We start from the raw sequence: 14,676 nt of genomic DNA on the forward strand, positions 1-14,676 counted from the left end.
CCAAACTATCCTACACCAACCACTGCAAGCTCTGCTCACTCCACTCCTACTGGGTCAGGTATCTCTTTTTGTGGCCATACTATGTTTGTCCCTTCTACCCCCTAATTGTAGACTCGGGGGCTTCTGATCATATGATAGGTTGCTTGTTTATTTTTTCACAGTACACTACCTGTCCTGTAATGGTAAGGTCAAGTTGGCTAAGGAGACTTATTCCACTATTTTGGGAAAAGGCTATATTAGCTATGTTCCTTCTTTATTCCGTTCTACTGTATCGCATGTTCCATCTTTTCCTACTAACCTATTGTCCATAAATAGTCTCACTCCCAGTCTTAATTGCAAAGTCACATTTTTCCCATCTCATTTTGTTTTTTTAGGATCTGCTGATAGGGGGCAACAATTGGCTTTGGTAGGATGCGTGGTGGTTTGTATATGCTTGATGATGACTCAGTGTTGGTCTCTAGTTAGGCTCTTAAGACATCATCTACGTCACCTCCCATATCTAAGTTACTACAATGGCATCGTCGATTGGGACATTCTCCTTTGGGAACTTTATCTAGACTTTTTCCTTCTTTTAAGAATTTTAATTCGAGTCAGTTTTTTTGTGAGGCATGTGTATTGGCCAAACAAACTCGGATCACTTATTCTGTTTCTAGAAATAAAAGTGTCACTCCTTTTTTATTGATACATTCTAATATTTGGTGTCCATCCTGCTATGTGTCTGTTAATGGTTATCAATGGTTTATCTCTTTTATTGACTGTCATTCTTAGAGCACTTGGGTTTGTATAATGTGAACTAAGGGCAAGACCTTCCATTGCTTTAAGCAGTTTCACCAAAAGGTTCAGACTCAATTCAATGCTACCATTAAGATCCTTTAAAGCGACAATAGTCGTGAATACTTCAAAGGGTCAACGGGACACCCCTCTCTGGTCTAATACGTAGTCCATTTTCCCTCACACTTTCTCTTTTCACACTTTCACAAAATCATCGTTCATAAAATCACTTTCTTTACATATACACATAAGTAAAATCTTCACATAAGAATCACATCAATACACATCACACTAATAATCACCTTCATCAATTATCAATCACTCCCATGAACTCATGTCACACATAAACACAATTCAGAATAAGTATAAAATACAAGCATATAAAACATCTCATCATACAATCAAACCACACACATGTGGTGTAACCCCACTATAATCCACTTACCTTAGCTTGCAAGTCTCCTACTTCCACCCTCCGAGCTCTGAATGCTCAAGTCAAACACAATCTGCAATTAATTAAATCTCCCATTAATCTCCCGATCCAAAACTAATTCAAATACCTCACTTTCTCCTCAAAAGTCAACCAAATAGTCAACCCTCCCAGACATAGGTCAAACTCCAAGAAACAAATCCCCTCAACATGTATTATCACCCTTCCGATTATGAGAATGATCAGCTGAGTGATCAAGGAGTAATTAGAAAAACTACAATCTCAAAGTGTAACTTTCAGATTTCAATAAATCTGTAATTACTCTCAATCCGTTAGGCAGATGGTCCCCAAATTCGGATTGAAACCTCCCCTAAGAAGGCTCTACTAACCCCAAAGTATGCCCAAAAGTTAACGGTTGGATTTTAAGCAATTAGGGAAATACAAGTTCAGGTCTCCCAATTTTCCTCAATTTCATGGGGTTTATAACTAACATGCAAATCGAAAATCAGATTTTCTCCCTGAGTGGATTGATTCTCTCTTTATGGTAAGGGAAACAATGGTAACAAAACATGGGTCTCTGTATAGCTAGATTTGAAGAAAAATCAAAGATCAAGATTTGGACAAGAATAGACACTTTTATAGATCCAACCAAGAATTAATGTTAGGGACCTTTGATAGGCCCCAAATTAGAATCGTTTACCCGTCTTAGGCAGCCCAGAGAATCCCAAAAAATCTTTGCCATATCTGACTAGCCCAAGGTCCCAAGGTCCCAATATTTGGTTCCTAAGAAAATCATATTGGATTTGATCACATGGGTCCCATATTGGGTCCAAAAAAAATGACTGATTAATTTAATTTGGGTCCCAAAAAGAATAATATATTTGGTTCCTATGAATTGAATCCCAAACTTTTATAAAGAATATTAAATTTGGGTCACGGTTTGGGTCCCACATTGGGTCCCAACGGTCCCATATCGAGTCCTAAGAAAACCCTATTGGGTCCCAAAAACCCTAAATATTGGGTCACATATGAAGAAACTATCATCTGCAAGATCCCTATTAGGTCCCAAAAGAAAAACAGCTAAACCAAACTTAAACTAGGGATAAATAAGACCCCTATTGGGTCCCAAAAGAAAAACCATCAGAATAAGAGGACGTCATTACCTGAAAAAAGCAGAAAAACAGAAGTGTAGGCACCAAAATCCCCCTTCCTCCCCCTTTCTTTCTTTCTTTCTCATGGTCCTGTCCTCTTTCCTTCTCTCTTTCTTTCTTACGGTTCTTCTTTCTTTCTTTTCTAGCCCACATCTCTCTCTCTTTCCCCCTCTTCACGTCTCTTTCTCTTCCTCGCGGTTCTCTTCTTTTTTTTTTCTCTTACGTCTCTTTCTTCCCCACGGTTTGTCAAAATGGGGTGGAGTCCACAAAGAATGTTTTTAAAAAAATAAAAGAAAGAATCTTAAAAATAAAAGGAAAGAATCTCTTTTAAAAAAATAAAAATAAAATAAAAAGAATCAAGTTACATACCACTTATCTTATTTACTCTACTAACAAGATTTGAACCTAGGACCTCTAATTAATCAAGGTACTAACCACTGGGCTAACTCATTAAGTCATTAAAATAAAGCCTAACTTTAAATATTTAACAAAGCTTAGAAAATAACGTAAAAAGATATATAATCTAAGGTTCCAAAATTTGGGGCATTACACAATGCTAAAACTGTTTCTTATGACTCACTTTCTCCATCCTACTATAGTTTTATGTCTACTCTATCCTTTGTGTCCATTCCCCATACCTAGCAGGAAGGGAGTGCAGACTCACAATACCAGGTAACTATGGTTAAGGAGATGCAGGCTCTAAGAAAGAATGACATATGGGGATCTAGTGTCTTCCCTCACAGAAGAAGACAGTTGGTTGTAACTTATAAGTGGGTCTTCATAGTGAAACAAAAGGCCGATGGTACAATGGATCGTTATAAGGCCAGACTAGTTGCCAATGGCTTCACTTAGACTTATGGGATTGACTACTAAGAGATGTTTGCTACTGTTGCTAAAATGAGCACAATCCATGTTATCTTATCTTGTGCTGCCAACTTACATTGGGATCTTCAATAATTAGATGTAAAGAATGCCTTCCTTAATGGGGAACTTGAGGAGGAAGTGTATATGGACATTCCTCTTTGGTTCACTTGCTCCAAAACCCAAAGGAAGGTATGCAAGCTAAAGCATGCATTATATGTTCTGAAGCAGAGTTCCGTACATGGCTCACAGTATTTGTGAGATCCTATGGCTTCATGGTCTTCTCACAGATTTGGTTGTCCGTGCTAACCTTCTTGTAAATCTCTTTTGCGAGAGCAAATTTGCCATCAGCATTGCTCACAACCTTATCTAGCATGATCGAACCAAGCATTTGGAGATCGATCGACACTCATCAAAGAGAAGCTAGATATGGGTCTTATCATTGTGCCCTTTGTTCCCAGTATTGAACAACTGGCTGATGTATTTACTACAACTCTTATACCAATGCTTGTCTTCAAAGTATTCACCATCAGTGGAACCAAACTTCTAATGAGGATCTGTGGGAGTATCAACGTGTTTAGAAGCAACCATGTCTATCTGAAATTAAAGATCTAATACATACTCCTTTGTGATAAACTAATCTCTTTCTTATTCCGAAGAACTTCAAGGCCAATAAAATACCGGAGAGAACCCAAGCCTTTCATCTGAATTTGTTGATGAAGGTAAGACCTCACCTTAGCAATAATATAAGCATCATTGCAAGAAATAATAATATCATCCACATATACAACAAGTACAACAATCTTGGACTTCTAACACCATACAAACACAAAATTATCTGAGTAGCATTGTGAAAATCCACAATGAAGAACAATAGAACAGAACTTGCCGAAACACGCTCGTGGTGACTACTTCAACCCATAGTCTTGTGAAGTTTGTATACTCTTAGAATTCTCACCCTGAGCAATATAACCTGGAGGTTACTCCATATAAACCTCGCCCTAAATATCACCATAGAGAAAGGCATATTTGATCTCCAGATAGTATGGAGGCCAGCCAAGATTTATAGCCAAAGAGATGAGAACATGAACAAAGTTTAAATGGGCCACGGGAGAGAATGTCTCAAACTAATCTACACCATAAGTCTAAGTATATCCTTTTGCTACCAACCGCACCTTAAGGAGCTCAACTGATTCATCAAGATTGTATTTAATAATGTAAACCCAGCAACAACGCATAAGATCTTTACTAGGAGGAAAATCCACAAGAGTTCATGTCTAATGAGATAACAACGCATCCATTTCCATTTCCATGGCCAGTTTCAACCTAAGATAAGATAAAGCATCATAATGAGATTTGGGAACAAAGTGAGTAGACAATGAAAAAGCAAGATTACTGAGAGAAGATGGTAGAGGAAGAGAAGAATCTCAAGCATCTTCAGTTGCTGGAAATTCAAAGTTCCAAACAGCCTTACAAGTAGGTACTCAAATCTGTCCACCATAAATTTTCTGATCATGGTTCTTGTGTCTTCTTGTTCTCCATCCTATGTCTCCACAGGAAAACTGAACCATCAGTTTTGGCTGAGATTTTGGGCATTGAGAGAGGAGATCAACCCAAATGGTGGTCCATTCTGGCCACCTATTTTACTGCGAGAATAAATCAGCCAAAACCCTAGTTCCTAATAGTGGTCGGTTTCTACCCAAAACATTGGGGTTAGCTTTTATTTTTTAACTGACTAATTCAATGATTCAGTTGGCCTCCCCCACATTGAAACCTAATCGGTTTTAGATTAGGGTTTTCCTTGGGACCTAATACTATCGGATCACTCCCATCTTTCGAAGGGTTCTTAACCTTCCCATTGGCTATTGATTCCTAGAGTTTGACCTCAGATTCAGAGGGTTGACTTTTAGGTCGATTTGTTGACTTTTTAAGTAAGGTTTTTTGTTAGGTTTGGGATAGGTGATTAATATAGAGTATTATTAATTGCAGATTGTGAACTCCCGGATACTTGAGACTCAGAGGGTGGGAGATAAAACATTTGGAGAGGGAGGTAAGTGGATTACAATGGGTGCACACCACAGAGGTGTGACATGTTTGGCATATATTTTACGTGGAATGTAAAGTTGTAAACCATTGAATGTGATATGTTGTATTATAGTGCTTTGCATTGTATATGTTGATACATGGTGGTTTAATTGTGATCAACTATGCTATATGGTTGTGCAAGTGGATCCTAGTGATGATGCATTTGTCAAGTGATTGAGAAAGTGGTTTTGTCCTCTATAGGGATTTTATCTGTATTTTCATATGTGTATTTTAAAAGTATAATTGCTAAAGAGTGGTAAGCGAGGAAGTGTTTGAGGGTAAACAGATTGCCCTGTGCCGGTGGAGAGTAGTAGCCACCAGAGAGCTATTCCGTGGAACCGCAGAGACTGTACCCACTGTGCACATGTGAGTGGCCAATGGTGTATTATTAGTCACAGAGTTGGTGACAATAAGTGATTGTAAGGGTGTCGTGTACTCGTGTTCCTCTCATGTTGTTGGTGATGGCAATTTCATTCCCTCAACGCTAGCTAAAGTGACAAAAGGGTGTATTCAAAAGACAGCTTTATTGAAAGTGTTGGGTTTTCAAGTAAGTGTTTTATCAAGTGGGGTTGTTTTGAGAAAATTTAGTGTTTGATTTGATTGTCGTGATTGTTCGGTTGTTGTGACTCTGTTGTGCTCTTGCTATTTTCTCCTTACTAGGCTGTTGAGCTCACTCCATTAAATGTGGCATTTCAGAGGAATAGAATGGGGGAGCGAGTTGCAACGGAGTTCAGGGGTGACTCGAAGTTTTCTTGTTTTAACTTACTTTTACTTTAGTAGATGGCTGTAGTAGGGAACTGCTTCATGTAAACTCTAACAGTGTCTTTGAATATTAATTTGGGGACCCACCCTTAGATTGCCCCAGTAGCTATTATTTGGGATTTTTTTTTTAATTAATTTGTTGAGACTTGGATTTTATGTGTTTTATTATGTGTGATTCTGAGAATGAACCGATTGCTGATCAGCACCCGTGAGGGCTTTACCCTCACCTGACATCTGGGTTTGGAACATGGCATTTAATGAAAAAACTTCTATAGATTAGTCATTCAGCTAAATAGAAATAACTACTTCGCAAGGTAAAAAGACATATACACATAGGAATTCCCTAATTAAAGTTGTTAACCAATAGTAATTCAGCAGCTCAAACAGTGGTAATCTTGTTTCTACATTTGTAAGAGCTTGTTTGATGCTGATCGCTTGGATAGTTGTAAGGTAAAAAGACATATACACATAGGATTTGTGTTAACCTGTGATCCCAAGTAGCAGCATTTGGTTGACCTACCACCAGGATTGATCTCAATTCCTGGTTGGGTTATACTAATTTGAAATATAATCTTCCCCTTTCATTGACTAATAAATTACACAGTGATTTAGGGGGAAAAGGAAAAGGATACACATAATCAGCAGAAATAATTTTACTGTTTCACCAGAATAAAAGAAAATATACATGATGGAAGATGTAGCAAATACATTCTGGCATGAATCGAATATTTGAAGCTTCACCCCAAATGAGAAGATACAGTCCAATATAAAGAAGCTGTAACGGTTGTCTTTCAGCAGCATTACATGTGATCCTGCAAATAAAAATAAGAAAACATCTAGAGATCCACCAGGCAAAAAGAAAGCACCTCAGAAAAAATAAAAATTATCACTACTTTGAAGGTCATTAATTATGAATTATGGTACAACTTCCAACCACTTACTTGACATTTTGTTCACAATGCAAGTAGTTACACCATGAGAAATAATTTTCTAAGATTTTGTCCTTCAAATTCTTTACAGTGTCATTATCCAGCTGCAACAAGCATATCCGTTATTCTCCAACGGAAGATGCAAGTCCAGATAGCTAACAAGAAAATAGACCAAACTAAATTTGATCCTGACCAAAAGAAAGAGAATTACCTGACGGTCCTGACAATAATCCTCCTGTTGCTTATTCTTTATATCAGCATTTGCCAGTAACAATATTAAGTGTTCCCTCTGGTTTGCTACATTTCCTTTCTTCAATGTTGAACATTTATGACAAAAGCAGAGATAATCAGATCGCTCAAGTGTTTATTTACTGATCACTAAAGTCAAAACAAAGTAAAATTTGTGGAGAAAATTACGGTTACATATATCCAGATCAAAAGATGACCATGCATTTTACAGCCGACACACTTAAATCTTCTGCAAAGAATTCAGAACCACTGGTTGACCAGGCCCACCTAAATAACTTCAATTCAAATCATCTAATCAAATTACTGTAACCACCTGCTTTTAGTATTCCTATTGGTTGTTAAAGATCTCAAATTTTACAATTACTCCCAACATAATCATTCGGGTTTCCTTGGTATATGTCCCTTTCAACAAAAATCCTGCACTTTTCAGTGGCCTTTTACAATTCACTATTACAAAATTAGATTCTACCAAATCCAGCAATTGCAATTTTAACATTGAGAAAACAATTGTACACTTTTTTTTTTTGGGGGGGGGGGGGTGTGGGGGAGGCAAATAGAAATTAATGCGATTTTCTTATTTACAAGTTGGGTACAACATTTTAAGAGGTCTAAAAGACTAAAACGCTAAGGAATATTCTTCAAATATTTGGATATGCAAGATCTATGCAAAGGATCAAGACCTCAGACTTAATGAGTCTTGTTTAAAATCACCTAAGTCTATATAACCAACATTAAAAACATTTCCACATCTAAACTATGTATTAGTTTTATGAGGAAAATGCCTTGTATTTATGCCACCAAGTTTAATTGCACAAGGAGGAAAGGTAGGTAGAGTTGCGGTCTCTCTGCTAGTAGAAGCAAAAGAGCTGGTAGAAATGGTTGCTACTCAAGGAGTCAAGGAGGCCATAGAAATAGAAAAGACACTAGCCGGAGATAGAGAAAACACAAAAAAAACCAAAAAAAAAACTAGAAAACCCAAAAATCGATAAAAGGTAAAAATCCTGAGAAATCGATTTTGGGGATAGCTCTGGAATAGAGACCTGAAACGGGAAAGTGGCTAGTACATACCACTACTAGGATAAGGAGCACCAACCGCAACAAACATCAAGACGATTGGAGCATCGAGCCGGGGAAAAGCATCCTGGCAAGGAAAATGTCGATTTCAGGGGGGAAAAAAAACCTGAAAAAATCGATGGAAAGTGAGGTAGGTCCCTCAAATCATTGTATAAGAGAGTCTAAAAACGCAGGAGAGAGAATGGATGGAGGCTAGTGACCCTCTTGGTGGTTAAGAAGCTCCCACCAAGAGAGAGAAGCAGATGAAGAGAGATGGAGGGAGGTGCTGGGAGAGAGAAAAAGAGAAAGAGATGAAGAAGAAGGAGAGCCCTTAATGTTTTAGATCTTATGGCTCAAACCATATTGGATGGGGTAATGACTTGTGTCTAATTTGACACCAACCTTCTTTATTTATAATAATGAAGAGAAAGTTCTAAAATATTACAAGGACCATTAAACCCCTTAAGGACCTAAGGACCTGTTTGGAATCTGACACTTTCCCTAAAACCCTTTATTACAACAATCATCTGTTTGGAAACTGACACTTTCCCTAAAACCCTTCATTACAACAATCATCAACCTTTGGAGATCCTTTCCTTCTCAAGAGCAGTTTTAGGTAAAAACAACTTCTCAAAACCATTTTTTCATAGAAACATGGTCAATAGTTGTTTGTTTTTATTGTGGAATATCTTACATAGGGTACAAAATCAAAATACCATTTTGGGTTAAGAAACTGGTGTTCCACTGTGTTTAGAATGCCTAAAATAGGGTAAATGACAAGTTTCAGGGGATACAAAGACCATATGGCCACCGAGCCCAACCACAGAGTCGACAGGGAAAAAATAAGATCTTGCCAGATCTCACTTTTTTGGTTTAGCGAGATTAGGGGCGAGATCAAGATCTTAAACCTTCATTTTTAGTCATCTCATACATGTAATGACATTCTTAAAAGTAAATGCATTTTTGTATCATATTTTTTAGGCATGCATCAAGATACAGTTTAGGATTGTTTTTGTCACTTTTATTTTAATGAGCAATGCATTCAGCCCAGGTGAGTCCTAACCTTTTTCTCCTTTAATTTTTGTTCATAATGCATATATTTTAGCTTACTTTCATGTTCAGTCTGTCAGTCTAAGAAATATATATTATTTAATAAAACACCAAGAAAACATAGGAAGATTGGATCAACCAAGTGGACCAGGGTGCCTAATTCCTGCCCAGGTGGCCAGATCCATAAGCTGACAATGACTGATTGACACAATCTCTTGGTCGGACTAGGTTCAATGGAGTAAACTCTGTTTTGGTAGGTCCTAGACCCTAATCTTGATGGCGACTCTCTATTTTTAAGATTCCCTAAAGGAAACTTCAGAGTCACTGCTGCTCTCAAGGAAGGTGTACCTGACAGTTTCTCACAATCATGATCACCTTTAGTGTGAACTATATGCCAAAATAAACATCGTACAGGACTTTTAGATCTACTAGTGCAGGACACAGAAATAGTACATGGAAAGTAAAGTTCTCAATTACGGTTGTCAGAGAAGAAATCTCTGCATATAATGACAGGATAGGATACACCATTAATGGGGAATTCAGAGTTTACCTGAAACCCAAAAGCTAGCCAAAGCCAATCAAGCAAATCATGGATGACTATATCCCTGTCATCAAGCTCATTAGGTGTTGACTGAGCTCTGGGCTTTGGAAGGTGGTCCACCTTACGCAAAGCATTAATTGCTGCTTCGATCTATACTTCCAGTAGGATACAGAATCAAGCAGAGTAGTTAAACGAAACAATAAATTTTGCAGCAAAACAAAATTTAAGAAAGGATATGTAACACAGATCTAACCTCAGGAAGTTCTTTTATTGCTGGCTTAGATGCAGTGGCAAACAACGGAATAATGTTATAGTGTACATACTGCTCCTTTTTAATCTCAACTACTCTAGCACATTTGTTTATCTGCAAGTACATTCACAGTGTATACTAAAAAATCTCCCAGAAAAATAAAACAAAACCATGAAACAAGTATAAAAATGACTCAAACTTACCTGTGCATCAACTTTCTCGTAAGGCACCACAGCTCTCACAACATCATATAATACCGAAGCAATCCGATAGTTCTTGGCCATCACCTCCCTAAAAAAGACTGTCAGAATAAAGACAGTAGACCCAGAAAAATAGATACTTAAGACATTCAATATTAAGTATTACGTTTTTTCCTCATACTGGCCATCCCTGACTCTCTGTTCATAGAACATCTGGTAGAACTTCTGTATTTCCCCAGGGTCATTTCCTGCAAGCGAAGGTTTTGTATCCTTTTCTTCCTGGCATCAAAACAATTTCAACATGTGTTATGGAACGTAAGCAGTTACAATTGAAGCTTACATATAGTATAACCAAATGATATAAAAGATTTTATAGACAGCATCAAGCAACATCAAAAGTAAAAAAGCAGATATAGAGTTTTCTCCTATAAAGTAAGCTGCTTCATGTTAGATGGTTGTAATAAAACTAGAATTACGCTCATTTCATTTAATTATTTATATTTTCTCACAAACTGAAGAACATTTCCAGTGGAGTTTTGGTTATCTGTTTCCTTTTCAATATTAAAAAATAAATAAATAAATAAAAATAAACAAAAACCAAAAACCAAAAACCCAAAAACAAAAAACAAAACAAAACAAAACAAAACCGAACAAAACAAAACAAAAATTGTAACCAAACCTCAACACCAGAATCTGAAGAAGAAGAGAACGGAGAGAACAATGTTAGGAGAGGAGAGTTATTGATGGAACACCATAGATCCAACTTGTTTGTCTTTTGTGGTGCTCACCTTTACTTATAATCCAACAAGTAGAGTAGACTCCAACACCTAATTACAATCTAACAAACAAAGAAATAAAACCAAATGCAACTCTAGCTCCATCCATCTGCATCTGGTCACTCCGCCGTACTGGGGCATCCAAAGGCCTCCTTTGGACATGCCCAAACCATCTCTGAGCTTATCTGGAATTGGGGCAATTCCTAAATCGTTCTAACCTGGTCATTTCTTATTCTATCTCTCAAGGTTTTGCCACACATCCATCTCAACATCCTCATCTCTGCCACATTCAACTTATCTACATTCCTCGCCACAGTTTTACTCTTTGGAGATGTCTCTCCAACTGTCTTCTCACCCAGGTTTTCCTTTCTCACCGCCATATCCCTGCCTCCCCCTCCTGTTGTCTTCGTCCCCATGACTCTAAGGACATCCCTCACCTCTTCTTCTCCTGTCCCTTTTCCACCTCCATTTGGAAATTGGTCCTCTCCAAGTGCTGGCCTTCTTTAAGGCCTATTCTTCCTCTTGACAAAGAGTGGATTTGGATTGACATGACCTTCTCAGGATCCCATATCTGTGATACTATTGGGAAACTGGCTTTTTCAGCTACCATTAACCATATCTGGATGGAGCGCAACATCCGAAGATGGTCTTCCAACTCCCGATCCGTGAATAAGATTTGGAAAGCCATCTCCTTTGATGTTTCCTCCAAACTTCAGTCCCTTCCTCATAGGCCTGTTCCCAGCTCTGCCAGGAACAACCATATCATTGCCTCTTGGAACCTTCACATTGTCACCTTCCCCCATCCTTAGCCTCCCCCTCCCCCTCCCCCTTTCGAGCCTCACATTGTGCATTCTCTTTTGGGTCAGCTAGGTTTTTCCTTCTTGCTGATCCGATTCTGGATCTTGTTTTGTTGTAATTGTTTGGATCTTGTTTGGCTAGCCCTGGTCTAGTCTTCCCCCCCCCCTCCTTTTCTCCCCCCTTGTATATTCTTCCTCTTGATAATGAATTTATTTATTCATCCAAAAAAAAAAAAACTTATCTACGTTACGCTTCTTGACTACCCAACATTCTGCACCATACATCATAGCTGGTCTTATGACAGTCTTATAGAATTTTCCCTTAAGCTTTAGAGGAATCTGTCGATCACATAACACTCTAGACGCCCTTCTCCATTTCATCCATCCTACTTTAATTCTGTGGGAAACATCATCATCAATCTCACCTTCCTTGTTTAAGGTAGAGCCCAAATATCTAAAGCAATCACTTTACAGGATCTCTCTCCCCTCAATTTTCACTCCCTCGCCATCGATCCTCAATCGACTAAAGTTACACATCATATATTCCGTCTTCATTCTACTTATCTTAAGACCTCTCGATTCCAAAGTATATCTCTATAGTTCCAACTTATCGTTAATTTCTACCACAGTTTTACCGACCAGAACAATATCATTTGCAAAAAGCATACGCCACGGGATATGTCCTTGAATATTCCTGGTTAAATCATCCATGATAAAAGTAAATAGGTAGGGGCTCAATGCGGATCCTTGATGTAGCCCGATAGTAATTGGGAACTGAGCACCCTGGCCTCTCACTGATCTCACACTAGTCACCACATCACCATACATGTCTTTAATTATATCCACGTATTTACTTGACACCCCTTTCTTCTCTAAAACCTGCCAGATTAAATCTCTCGGGACCTTATCATAGGCCTTTTCTAGGTCGACAAAGACCATATGAAGATCTCTCTTATAGGTTTTGGATTTTTCCATAAGCCTTCTAAGAAGGTAAATCGCTTCCATAGTGGATCTCCCAGGCATGAAACCGAATTGGTTCCTTGAGATATTGGTTTCTCTTCTTATGCGAACCTTTATTACCTTTTCCCAAAGTTTCATAGTACGGCTCATAAGTTTTATGCGTTTATAGTTGTTACAGCTCTGAATATCACCTTTATTTTTGTAGATTGGGACAATAACGCTTCTCTTCCACTCATCCGGCATCTTTTTCGTGTTCATGATCTTGTTAAACAACTTGGTTAACCAAACAACCCACGTGGTCCCAAGCTCTTCCACACTTCAATTGGGACCTCATCCAAACCTGGAGTCTTCCCTACCTTCATCCTCCTTAGGGCTTCAATAACCTCGGTCACTCCTATCTTGCGTACATACTTATGATTCCTGTTTTCAAGTAGAATACTCGAACCACTCCTATTAGGGTTGTCTCCAATAAGTAGGTTACAAAAATACTCATCCCATCTCTTCTTTATGTCTTCATCATTCACAAGCACTCTACCCTCCTCATTCTTAATACATCGAACATGGTCAAGATCCCTACTCTTCCTTTCCCGAAATTTAGCTATTATATAAATAGCATTTCCCCTTCCTTGGTATTTAAATTGTTGTAGAAGTCATCATATTTCCTCGCCCTTGCTTTCCCCACAACCTTTCTTGCCTCATTTCTGGTGACCTTATATCTATCTTTATCTTCAACTTCCCAGTCCTTTGCCAAATCTTAAAATTATCTTTCTTAGTCTTGATGGCAGCTTGAACCTCCACATCCCACCACCAAGTCTCCCTAGGGATGAACTTAATACCCCTAGACACCCCTAGAACCTCCTCAGCAACTTTCTTAATGCAATCCGTCATTCCATTTCACATCATATTGGCGTCCCCATCACACCCACTTCCCATGCTTCACCACATTATCTGTAAAAGACCTCACTGACTCACCTTTCAATCTGCACCACCTAACTTTAGGGCAAACATGTTTCTTTGGTTTCTTCTTCGATAAATAGAAGCACAAGTCCAAGATCAACAATCTATGTTAAGAGGTTAAACTCTCCCCAGGGATGACCCTACAATCCTTACACATCCATCGGTCAGACCTTCTCGTGAGGAAGAAGTCAATTTGACTGAAATGCTATCCACTTTTGTAGGTAATTAAGTGTTCTTCCCTTTTAGCAAAAAGAGTGTTAGCAATGGATAGATCGTAGGCAGTTGCGAAGTCCAAAACTGAGGTTCCCTCCTCATTCCTCTCCCCAACTCCATACCCTCCATGCACCTCCACATAACCTCTCCTATCTTTACCAATGTGTCCATTCAGATCCCCTCCCATAATAATCTTTTCATCTGGTCCAAAGCTATGCATCAATTCATCCATGTGTTCCCAAAATTGTAGCTTGCAACTCTCATCCAATCCTGTTTGGGGAGCATAAACGCTAATAATGTTGACCACATCTTTATCTAACACCAGCTTTAAGGAAATGATCCTATCTCCCACTCGTTTAACATCTACCACATCATTCTTCAGATCTTTATCCACCACTATGCCAACTCCACCTCTACCATTTTGGTCTCCCACATACCAAAGTTTAAATTCGTCCAACATCTTAGCTTTCATCCCTTTCCATCTAGTCTCTGGGATACATGCAATGTTAATCCTTCTGCTCCTCATGACACCTATCAACTCAAAACTCTTGCCTGTCACCCCCACCCCATCCCTATTACCCCAAAAAATTGCCACATCATATCTTCTTGGAACCTGCAAGTTGACCTCATTCATCCTGCTT

General features: G+C 38.5%; 1 protein-coding gene across 2 annotated transcripts in view; it reads right to left on the reverse strand.

Annotated features, from left to right (window-relative positions):
• Positions 1–14,676, reverse strand: part of LOC122066140 (callose synthase 7-like) — a 124,437-nt gene that overhangs the window by 89,319 nt on the left and 20,442 nt on the right. For both annotated transcript variants that reach the window (XM_042629966.1, XM_042629965.1), the window contains exons 3-9: positions 10,499–10,611; positions 10,336–10,423; positions 10,136–10,246; positions 9,892–10,032; positions 7,201–7,299; positions 7,002–7,093; positions 6,746–6,872 (exon numbers count right to left, since the gene is read on the reverse strand). In XM_042629966.1, the coding sequence (XP_042485900.1) occupies positions 6,746–6,872; positions 7,002–7,093; positions 7,201–7,299; positions 9,892–10,032; positions 10,136–10,246; positions 10,336–10,423; positions 10,499–10,611 (771 nt within the window). The remainder of the gene's footprint in view (positions 1–6,745; positions 6,873–7,001; positions 7,094–7,200; positions 7,300–9,891; positions 10,033–10,135; positions 10,247–10,335; positions 10,424–10,498; positions 10,612–14,676) is intronic.

Source organism: Macadamia integrifolia, unplaced genomic scaffold, assembly GCF_013358625.1.
Source record: "Macadamia integrifolia cultivar HAES 741 unplaced genomic scaffold, SCU_Mint_v3 scaffold2261, whole genome shotgun sequence".
NCBI classification, from domain to species: domain Eukaryota; kingdom Viridiplantae; phylum Streptophyta; class Magnoliopsida; order Proteales; family Proteaceae; genus Macadamia; species Macadamia integrifolia.